Here is a 12,007-nt window from a genome sequence, read left to right on the forward strand (position 1 = left end):
GAATTCTGGCCTTCGGTTAGGATATGGAAGGCACAGCTTACTACCATGTTAGAGCTGAAAAAAAGATCTAGGGAAGTAACTGCTTCTTGATCAGATTTTTGGCCAGTTTTCCTGTTTTTAACCCCATCTTAAACCCTATTTCTAACAGTACCATGTACTGCTATTTTAAGCTTTTTATGGGTTACACAGTGATTTGTTTCTTTGCTTTTTCCATTGTCAGCCTAGATTTCAGGTCCTTAAGTCCAGTCGTTTTTCCATTTCTCGGTATGCTGTTGCATTTTTCTTCTCTCTTTCTCTTTTCTTTTCCTCACATCTCTGTTGATGAATAGAATAGACCTGTAATTTTCATATCTCATGTTTTTCTTAGGTATTGGTCTCAAGGTATCGTTACTTCATAAAACAGATTGGGAAGTGTTCCTTTATTTTTTTTAAGATTTTATTTATTTGAGAGAGAGGGAGGGAGAGAATGAACAGGGGGGAGTGGCAAAGAGGGCGAGAGAGAGAGAAGCAGACTCCCTGCTGAGCAGAGAGCCCAATGTGGGACTCCATCCCAGGACCTGGAGATCATGACCTAAGGTGAAGGCAGATACTTAACTAACAGAGCCACTTAGATGCCTCTGGGAAGTGTTTCTTTATCAATTGTCCTTGGTTGTTTGACAAAATTCCACCTGTGAGGCTGAGTAGTCTTGAAGTTTTCTTTTTGGGAAACTTTTTCACCACAGATTAAAATTCTTTAGTACTTCTCAGATTGTTTGATTTTGGTTAGTAGTATTTTCCCAAGACTTTGTCTATTTCTACAGTTTGGAATGTACTGGCCTAAAGTTTTGATGTTCTACTAACCTGTTAACATCTGTATAGTCTTTAATACCTTCCTTTGTCATTTATGATAATTGTCATTGTTCCGTCTCTTTTTCTTGGTTAGTCTGGCCAGAGGATTTTCAGTTGTATTAATACCTTTCAAGAACCAGTTTTGACTGTTGATCTCCACTATTATATATGTGCTCTCTATTTTATTATTTTCCTCTTTCTACCTTCCTTCAGGTTTCATTTGCATTTCCCTTTCTGATTTCTTGAGATGGAAACTTAGTTCACTGATTTTTTTTTTTCTCCCAGCCTCTTATCTTTTCTAATATATATTTCAGGCAGTAAATTTCCCTCTGAGCTTGGCTTTAACTATATTCCATATTGTATTTTCATTGTCTTTCATGTGAAAATATGTTCTTATTTACATTGTGATTTCTTGACCCATGTGTTATTTAGACTTACGTTTATTAATTTTCGAACCTATGGAGCTCTTTTGGTTCTCTTTTTGCCATTGATTTCTAACTTAAGTTGCATAATGTTCATTGATGGTATTCTGAATTATCTCAACCCTTTGACATTTGTTATTGAAACTTGCTTTATGGTCCAGCATATTTGGAGTATACTTTATTTACAAATGTTTCATAAGTCGTTGAGAAGAATGTTCTATAGTTGTTAAATGTATTTCTCTAAATATCAGTTAGGTCACATTCATTAATCAAATCTTTGGAATCTGTACTAATTCTTTTTTAAATTATTGTTTTCTCAATTACTGAGAGTTGTGTTAAGAATCACATAATTGTGCATTTGTTTCTCCTTTTACTTCTGCTAGTTTTTGCTTTATAAGGTGATAAAAATATAGAGCTGTTATCTTTCCAGTAAATTGAGCCTTTTGTTAACTGTAATCAAATGTTCTTCTAACTTGTAACTTCTTTTTTTCTTCTGTGTGAGATATTAAAACGAAATCAACTTTATTTTGGTTAGTGTTTGCATGATTTATCTTTTTCCATCATTATATTTCAACCTTTTTATATTGTTATATTTTAAAGCTGTATATATTATTTTCCAGTCTGCATTTTACATGGAGAATTGACTACATTTACATTTAATGTAATTTCTGATATATATGGGTTTAAGTCTAACCATTTTACTGTTTGCTTTCTATTTGTCCCGATTTTTCTTTACTCTTTTTTGTCTTTTTCCCTCCTTTTGATTTTTTTTCCCTTTTAGTTATATGCTCCTTTACTAAGATGATTACAAAATTTTTACATCTTTATGTTTCTCATTTTCTGTCCTTGTGGGTTTATGTCATTTTAGAAACCTCTTTACCATCAATAAGGCAGTTGTTAAATAAGTATAGTACATACATTCAGCAGTGAAGACTTTTTTTTTTTTTTTAAGACTGTATTTTTAGGTAATCCCTACACCTAACATGGGGCTCAGACCCACAGCCCTGAGATTAAGAGTCACATGCTTCACCAGCTGAGCCAGCCAGGTGCCCCAAGAAGACATATTTATTTATTTATTTATTTTTTTAAGAAGACACTTTTAAATGAAAAAAGAAAGTATTTTCAGAATAGTTTGTGTTGTGTCCAAAAGAAAAGGTTTAGAATAGCGTTTTATTTTAGCTTTTGTATGTATAAGGAAACTCCAGGGAGGCATACACAGAAAGCTAATAACAATGGATTACTGTTTGATAGTGGTAATAGGAACTGAAGGTGGGTGCAGGATCTTTCAGTATACCTTTTTGTATAATTTTAAAAATTTCTAAATTGTGTATATGTATCAATAAAAAATCAAATTAGAAGACAGGAATAATATTGGGACATATAAAGGAGTTTAGTGTAATGCCTGTGCTTAATCTATCATTTTTAACCAGAAGTTTTTAAATTGTAGATTAAGTCATAAAGATTATTATCTTGGTGGTCAGGTGTAATATAGGAAATATTTCTGTTCATCTCTATTTTATGTCATTCTCTAAATGCCAAGCAAGTATACAATCTTTACTTTTTATCATGATGGTACATATTAATCATGAAAACCCAAATTACTTTGTTGAGAAAAGTTATAATTTTATATTTCTAAAGGTAATTTTTGCTCTATAAGTGTAAAGAATATCATGTCTGTAAACATTCAGTTGAAGACAGGATGGAAAAACTTTTCTTTCTTACCAGTATCCCCAAAACCTAGCCAGTGCCCCACTGGAAGAAAGATAAACCTAGGGACCATGTGACGTTTTATGCTTTTGCTTTGTGTAACTCATCGTTAAGTTATCCTTAAGTTTAAGAAGGACTGTTTGCAAGTGAGATAAGGAGAGAACATACTTTTTTTAAACATAGAATTTGGACACCTGGGTGGCTCAGTTGTTAAGCTTCTGCATTTGGCTCAGGTCAGGATCCCAGCATCCTGGGATTGAGCCCCATATATGAGGCTCCATGCTCAGCAGGGAGCCTGCTTCTCCTCTCCACCTCCCCCATACTGTGTTCCCTCTCTCACTATCTCTGTCATAAGTAAATAAAATCTTTAAAAAAAAATTAAACATAGAATTTAATTACCTTCTAAAGAATATCCTAAGGTAATTTGTATTGCAAGATTTCAATAAAAATTCAGTTTGATGCTTTAAGAAATTAAATCATCAAATTAAAAAAATTAAATCATCCGTCTTAACATATGAAGGTGGGATAGCTTCATTGGGTTTTTTTGTTTGTTTGAGAAAAGGATGTGAATTCAGGTGACTATAAAGGGAAAGAATGTTAACTTTTTTTCTTTCAATTTGATAGGTTTGAGAAATTTCTGTGGTTCATTAGCTCAGAGAACTATCTAATTATAGGTGGACGAGATCAGCAACAGAATGAAATAATTGTGAAAAGATATTTGACAACAGGTAAGTATGATTAAAATTTTAAAGAATTTTCTCCTAAGTAATTGGATCAGTTATCTCAGTATGAGAACAGGTTTTCATCTTCTACTCCTTTGCTTGACAGGTTTAATTGATAGAGTTTCATTGTGGTGGCTTATTGTTTGTTGAATATGTGTTTTGACACTTAAAATTCTCATTTTAAGTGAATAGTCCTAAAGCAGTAGTGCTGAGCTAATCTGTAGTATTGGACTTTTTTTTTTGAAGATTTTATTTATTTGACAAAGATCACAAACAGGCGGAAAAGCGGGCGGGGGCGGAGAAGCAGGCTCCCTACTGAGCAGAGAGCCCGAGTAGGACTCAATCTCAGGACCCTGAGATCATGACCTGAGCTGAAGGCAGAGGTTTAACCCACTGAACCACCCAGGTGCCCCAGTATTGGACTTTTGATTCCCTGCTGCATTAACAAAATAGCTTTCAGTCCTCCTGAATTATTGTACATCAAAATTTTAAAGGCTTGATTTTTTTTTTTTTTTTTTTTGCTGAAGTTCATAACTTTTTTTTTCACATTTAGAAACAGGACTTAAGCCCTGTAGTGTAAGGCTTCTCATTTATTTTTGTTGGCTGATAACCACCACCTCACTGTGGTTGAACCTTCAGTGTGGGGTGTCTGAAATCAATAATCAGAACTAATTCGATGTCCACTGAAGATCCCAAACCAGAAACGGAAGAAACAGGGATCAGGTGATTACATGGGGCTTAGGGCTTGGTCTCTTGTTTTCTGTAGCTCTATTAATTGGGAGCTGAGCCTTTCTTGGAGCACTATGAGTTTTCCTCCTTGAATTTCAAATCCCAGACAAACTGTCATGGCAAACAGTGGCTGCTCATTTTACCTTTTAGGAACTGTGCACTTTCTTTTTCCCTTAAAAAAAGAGGAAAGATCTGACTTTTGCATTTGTTTGTTCATTTGGTTATTCACTGGTATCAAATACTTAGAATATAACTTGAAACCATCATTGTGGCTTACAAGCCTTCTGGCTTCTTCTCCAGCCTCATTTCTTACCACTCTGGCCTTAGTGGTCTGGCCTTCTGACTCCTCTTCATATATGTCAAACATCCATGGTCCTCAGGACCTTTACATTAGCTAGGATAACTCATCTCCATGTGTCTCTCACCCTCTAGTCTAGATTGGCTTACATGGTAACTCAGCAAGTTTGTGAGAAAAATAGGAAACACACAAGGACTATTAAGTGTTAGGCTGAGAATTGGCACTTGGTGCCAGAGGCCACATTCCGCCAAGGCAGATCATGGGACAGATCCAGACACAAGGGATGGGGAAATGACTCCACCTCTTGAAGAGAAGCTTTAGGGTCACAGAGCAAAGAGGTATGGATAGCGGAGGAGAGAGGAACTGACCATTTTTGTAATCTATCATATTAGCATTGCTTTCCTATAAGGAAGCCTGTGAGAGCTCTCCTAGGGGTGGGAAATGAACTTTTCTTTATAGGCCCTCTTATACCCTTTGGATTTTGAACCCATTAAACCCATTAAAAAAAAAAAACAGGACTTAAAGTATTATTTCTCATTTGTTTTTAAGGGGACATTTATGTACATGCTGATCTTCATGGAGCTACTAGCTGTGTAATTAAGAATCCAACAGGTAATGTATTTCTCTTTATTCAGAACTTTAATTCCCTTTTTTAAAATATTTTTAGTATAACTATAAGACAAAAATTGTTACTTGTTATTTTAAAGGACACTTTATAATGATAAAAGTGTCAATTCATCAATAAGATATAACTATTACATATATTTTAAGGTTTTTTAAATTATTTATTTATTTGTCAGAGAGTAAGAGAGGGAGACACACACAACACAAGCAGGGGTAGTAGCAGGCAGAGGGAGAAACAGTCTCCCTGCTGAGCAAGGAGCCCGATGCAGGACTTAGTCCCAGGACCTGGGATCATGACCTGAACCAAAGACAGACACCCAACCAACTGAGCCACTCAGGTGTCCCAGTCACTAAGACATAACTATTATAAACATTTATGCACCCAACAACAGAGCCCTAGAATTAGCCATGAAGCAAAATCTGATAGAATCGAATCAACAGTAGATCAACAGTATTAACTGTTGAATAGATTAACAGTAATAATTCAGGACTTTAATACCTAACTTTCAGTCATGGGTAGAATAACTAGGTGTAAGATCAACAAGGAAATAGAAGATTCTGACAATACTGTAAGTTAACTAGACCTAACACATATATCTGGTATCCTCACCTAATAACAATAGACTGCTCAAGTGCATCTGGTATGTGCTCCAGGTTAGATCATGTAATAGTCTATAAGACAAGTCTTTAGAGCTACTGAAATCATACAGAGTAATCTTTCTGACCATAATGGAGTGAATTTAAATGAAAATTTCAAAAATTCATAAATGTGTGGAAATTAAACACATTCAGAAGTAACCAGTGTCAAAGAGAAAATGATAGGGGAGTGTTAGAAAATACTTTGAGATGACTGAAATGAAACACAATTTATCAAAATGATATGAGTTGCAGCTTAAACAGTGCTTACTGAGAAGTTCATAGCTGTAACGTTTATATTTAAAAAAGAAAAGTTCTAAGAAATGAAGATGTATACATAAGCTCTAGAAAAAGAAAAGCAAATAACCCATAGTAAGGAAAGGAACTAATAAAGTTTAGAACGGAAATGGGGTGCCTGGGTGGTTCAGTGGGTTAAGCCTCTGCCTTTCGCTCGGGTCGTGATGTCGGGATCCTGGGATCGAGCCCCATATCGGGCTCTCTGCTCAGTGGTGAGCCTGCTCCCCGCTCTTTGTCTGCCTACTTGGGATCTCTCTCTGTCAAATAAATAAAATTAAAAAAAAAAAGTTTAGAGCGGAAATAAGTGAAACAGCATAGAAGAACAGTAGATAAAATCAGTGAAACCAAAGTTGGTTCTTTGAAAAAGGTCAACAAAATTAATAAAGCTTTAGCTGGACTGACCAAAAAAAAAAGAGAATATTCAAATTCCTAACATTAGGAACACAAAGGGGGATATTAATACCAACTTTACAGAAATGAAAAGGATTTTAAAAAAATTCACTAGCTTCCTCTTTGAAAACACCGTTTTAGAAATACTTGTATGGTATTCTATGTGGTAGATGTGTAGTAAGACAGCAGAACTCTGTTTTCTCATAAGTGGCTTCTTGAACCAAAGAAGGAACTTTTCATTGTGATAAAAATTAGATCTATCGTCTATATCTGGAACATGTATTAAATACCTTTGGAAGCTGCATTTGCTGAGGGGGAAAAAGATTGTGAGGGCATGCTACATACAATTGCATAGCAACAAATTAAATGATCTAAATGAGACCAGCTTGTTCCTAGAAAGACACAGACTACCAAAAACTGACTCAAGGAGAACTAGAAAATGAAAACAAACCTATAACAAGTAAAGAGATTGAAATAATAATTTAAAAACAACAACAACAGTAGGGTGCCTGGGTGGCTCAGTGGGCTAAGTCTCTGCCTTTCGCTCAGGTCATGATCTCAGGTTGCTGGGATTGAGCAGAGAGCCTGCTTCCCCCACCCTCTCTCTGCCTGCCTCTCTGCCTACTTGTGATCTCTCTCTGTCAAATAAATAAATAAAATCTTTAATAATTAAAAAAATAAACTTAAAAAAACCCCAAAAACAAAAAAAGCAAAAACAAAAACCTAGGGGTGCCTACGTGGTTCAGTGAGTTAAGTGTCTGCATTCATCTCAGATCATGATCCCAGAGTCCTGCTTCTCCCTCTCCTTCCGCCTGCTGCTACCCCTGCTTGTGTTCTGTCTCTATCAAATAAATGAATAAAATCTTAAAAAAAAAAAAAAAGACCCAAAACAAAAAACGTGTTCACAAAGAAAATTCTAGGCCCAGGCAGCTTCACTAGTGAATTCTGCCAAACTTTTAAAGAAGATTGAATACAAATCTTTTACAAACTTCCAAAAAAATTGAAGAGATGGGAAAACTTCCTAACTCATGCTATAAGACCAGGATTAGCCTAATAACAAAACCAGACAAAGACATCACAAGAATTGAAAATTAAGAGACTAGTATTGCTTATGAATAGACAAAAAAATCTTCAACGAAATACTAGAAAGCCGAATTCAGTAGCAGATTAAAAGGATTGTACCCCATGACCAAGTGGGATTTATCCCAGGAATGCAAGGTTGGTTTAATGTATGAAAATTAATATAGTACAGTGTTAATAGAGTAAAGGACAAGAAGCACATGATCATCTCAATCGATGCAGGAAAAGCCTTTGGCAATAATGCAACACCCCTTTGTGATAGAAAACACTCAGCAAACTTAACAGAAGGGAGCTTCCTTATCTTGGTAAAGAGCATTTATCAAAACAAAACAAAACAAAAGAACATTTATAAAAAACCCACCGCTAACATCAGACTTAATGGTGAAAGACTGAAAACTTTTCCCTTAAGATCAGGAAAAAGATAAAAATGTCTGTTCTTGTCATTTCTATTCAACCTTGTATGGAGGTTCTAAGTAGGCCCTTAGGTAATAAAAAGAAATTAAAAATATCCACATTGGTAAAGAACAAGTAAAGCTGTTCCTGTTTAGAGATGGCATGATCATATATATTTAAAACCTCAAGGAATCCACCAAAGATTATTAATTAGTAAACAAGTTTAGAATGTTTGGAATACTAGGTCATTATATATAAATCACTTGTATTTCTTTTTTTCTTTTTTTTAAAAATTTATTTATTTGAGAGAGATTGCACACACACGAGTTGGGGGACAGGCAGAGAAAGAGAATCTCCAAGCCAACTCGTAACACATAGAGTGTTATGTAAGCCTGAGTCGGGCTCCATCTCACAACCAGTAAGATCAAGACGTGAACTGAACCAAGAGTCAGATGTTTAACCAACTGAGCCACATAGGCACCTCAAGTCAGTTATATTTCTATATACTTGCGGTGAACAGTACTAAAGTAAATTAATAAAACATTCATTTATAATAGCATTAAAAAGAACAAAATATTTAATAAATTTACCAAAAAGAAATGTAAGACATACCCCCCAAACTATAAAACATCATTGAAAGAAATTAAAGAAGACAAATAAATGGAAAAACTTCTAGTGTAAGGATGGGACGTCCTAATGTTTTCTGATGATAGTACTTTGCGTATTAATCTATAGATCTGATGATGCCTCTCAGAATTCCAGCTGACCTTTTTTTGCAGAGATGGATAAGTTGATCCTAAAACTCACACAGAAATGCAAAGGACCCAGGTCAGCCAAATAATTTCTAAAAATGAAGAACAAAATTGGAAGACTCCCACTTCCTGATTTCAAAACCTCCTACAAAGTAACAGTAATACAGATAGTGAAGTACTGGTATGAGGATGGACAAATAGATCACTGAAGAGAATTGAGATTCCTCATTTATAGTCCATTGACTTTGAACAAGTGTATGAAAGCCTTCAGTGGGGATAGAGTAATCTTGTCAACAAATGGTGGTTGGTCAGTTAATATCCATATACAGAAGAATAAAACTTAGATCGCTGCTTCACATCATTTATAAAAATTAACTTAAATACATCAAAAACCTAAACCTAAAAGCTAAAACTGTAAAACTGTTAGAAGAAAATGAGGCATAAATCTCGTAGTGAATCAGAAAGTCATTTCTTAGATAAGACATCAAAAGCATAAGCAACAAACAGGTAAATTGGACTGAAACGCCTTAGTTCAAAGGACACTATCAAGAAAATAAAAACCCACAGAATGAGAGAAAATATTGGCAAGTCATTAATCCGGTAAAGAACCAGTATCCAAAGAATTCTTAAGTCTCAACACTAGAAAGGAAAAAAAAAAAAAAAGAACAAAAACAATTTAAAAATGACAAAACATCCAAATAGGTTATTTCTCCAAAGATATAAGAATGGCTAACAGGCATGTGATAAAAGCTTCGGCATCGTTCATCATCAGGGAAATGCAAATAACCACACTGAGATACCACTTCACACCCAGTAGAATAGTTACAATGAAAAAATGGGCAAAACAAGTGTTGGTGAGGATATAGAGATTGGAACGCCTATATGCTGCTGGTGGGAATGGAACATGATGCAGCTGCTATAGAATAGAGTTTGGCGGTTCCTCAAAACATCGAACATTGAATTTACCATGTGACCTAGCAGTTCCACTCCTAGGTCTGTGGATGGACATGACCATACTAAATTTGTTTGCAGATATACTTCACAGCATTATTTATAATAGCCACAAAATGGAAACAACCTACGTGTTCATCAGTTGATGACTAATCAAGAGGTAGTATATTGATAAAATGGAATATTATTCAGTCTTAAAGAGACACTGGTAATTAACAAGGAAGAACCTTGAACACATGATGCTAAGTGAAAGAAGCCAGACACATTTGATTCCATCAACATGAAATTCCAAAATAAGCAAATCCATAGAGACAGAGTATATTTGTGATTGTCAGGGGCTGGGAAAGTGGAGAATGACTCTATTAATGGATATAGGATTTCCTTGGGGATGATGAAAATGTTCTGGAATTAGTGGTAATGGTTACATAGGTTTATGAATATACAAAAACCCACTGGATTATATACTTTAAAAGGGTAAATATGGTATGTGAATGATATCCCATTAAAATATATTTGAAATTAACTGTAGGGATATATTATTAATATGCTTTTCATTTTGATGATTTAGGTGATCTGTAGAAATTCTGGAAGTCTTCAGACTTTGAATAGACTTCTGAATTCTATCTGGAATGAAATTGGAGTTATTAGTATAAGTGAGAGGGCATTTCTTCTCTGATTTGTTAGAACAATTGAAAGCCTGCTTTGTAAATATGTTTTTGCTGTTATTTATTTTTTATCTTACTTTAATACCATTATAGCTAACATAGTGTTATGTAAGTTTCAGGTGTACAATTAGTGATTCAGCAATTCTGTGTATTACTCATTAGTGCTCAGTAAGATAAGTGTATTCTTAATCCTCTTCACCTCTTTCACCCATCCACCTACCCAACTCCCCACTGATAATCATGTTTGTTCTCTAGTTAAGAGTCTGTTTTTTGGTTCGTCTCTTTTTTTTTCTTTTGTTTGTTTTGTTTCTTAAATTCCACATATGAGTGAGATCAGATGGTATTTGTCTTTCTCTGGCTTATTTTTCTTAGCATTACATTTTTTTAGATCCATCCATGCTGTTGTTGCAAATAGTAAGAGTTCATTCTTTTTCATGGTTGAATAATATTCCATTGTGTGGACTCTTTATCCATTCATCTTTTGACAGACACTTGGGCTGCTTCTATAATTTGACTGTTGTAAATAATGCTGCGGAAACATGGGGTGCATATATCCCTCCAAATTAGTGTTTTCATATCCTTTGGGTAAATACCCAGTAGTGTGATTCCTAGATCATAGGGTAGTTCTATTTTTAGTTTTTTGAGGGACCTCCATACTGTTCTCCATGGTTGCTGCCCCAGTTTGTATTCCACCAACAGTGCACAAGGGTTCCTTTTTCTCCATGTCCTTGCCAAAACTTGTTGTTTCTTGTGTTTTTTTTATTTTAGCCATCCTAACAGGTGTAAAGTGATAATAACTTACGGTTTTGATTTGCATTTCCCTGATGGTGAGTGATACTGTAAATACATTGTTAATAAAAAACAGTAACTTCATGTAATATTGAAATTTAAATGTATCATTATTTAAGATGTAAGAGAATCAGATCTGTCATGCTGCATGTAATTTTCATATGTTGCTGTGTAGAAAGTCTGTATGTGGGTACTGAAGCATTGCAGTGTTGTTTCTACAGGAGAACCAATTCCCCCTCGGACCTTGACTGAAGCAGGCACAATGGCACTTTGCTACAGCGCTGCTTGGGATGCACGAGTGATCACTAGTGCTTGGTGGGTGTACCATCATCAGGTAATAAGGGCTGTGGTCCTTTTTCTTAATTTATTAAGAGCTACTGTGTACCAGGACACGTGGGTGGCTTAGTAGGTTAAGCGTCTGACTCTTGATCTCAGCCCAGGTCTTGATCTCAGGGTCCTGGGTTCAGGTCCCACATTGGGCCCCCAAAGTACAAGAAATAAAAAAGCTATTGTGTACCAAATTTTGAGGGTATAGATGTGAACAGGTGATTTTGTGAACAGCTGACATTTTGGTGCTGGGGAAAAATACATAAACAATGTCTGGTAACAAATGCTGTGAAAATTTTTTCTTAAAGCCGAGTAGGCAGTAGAGAGTGATAAGGGCTACCATTTTGAATGAAGCATCAGGGAAAAGTAAGATGTGAGAAGACACCTAAATGAAGAG

At 35.3% G+C, this 12,007-nt stretch overlaps 1 protein-coding gene across 1 annotated transcript in view; it reads left to right on the top strand.

Moving 5' to 3' along the window:
- Positions 1 to 12,007, top strand: part of NEMF (nuclear export mediator factor) — a 52,052-nt gene that overhangs the window by 27,063 nt on the left and 12,982 nt on the right. The window contains exons 17-19 of the mRNA XM_044230866.1: positions 3,582 to 3,685; positions 5,256 to 5,318; positions 11,505 to 11,617. Coding sequence (XP_044086801.1) covers positions 3,582 to 3,685; positions 5,256 to 5,318; positions 11,505 to 11,617 — 280 coding nt within the window. The remainder of the gene's footprint in view (positions 1 to 3,581; positions 3,686 to 5,255; positions 5,319 to 11,504; positions 11,618 to 12,007) is intronic.

This window comes from Neovison vison, chromosome 13, assembly GCF_020171115.1.
Source record: "Neovison vison isolate M4711 chromosome 13, ASM_NN_V1, whole genome shotgun sequence".
In the NCBI taxonomy this organism is placed as follows: Eukaryota; Metazoa; Chordata; class Mammalia; order Carnivora; family Mustelidae; genus Neogale; species Neogale vison.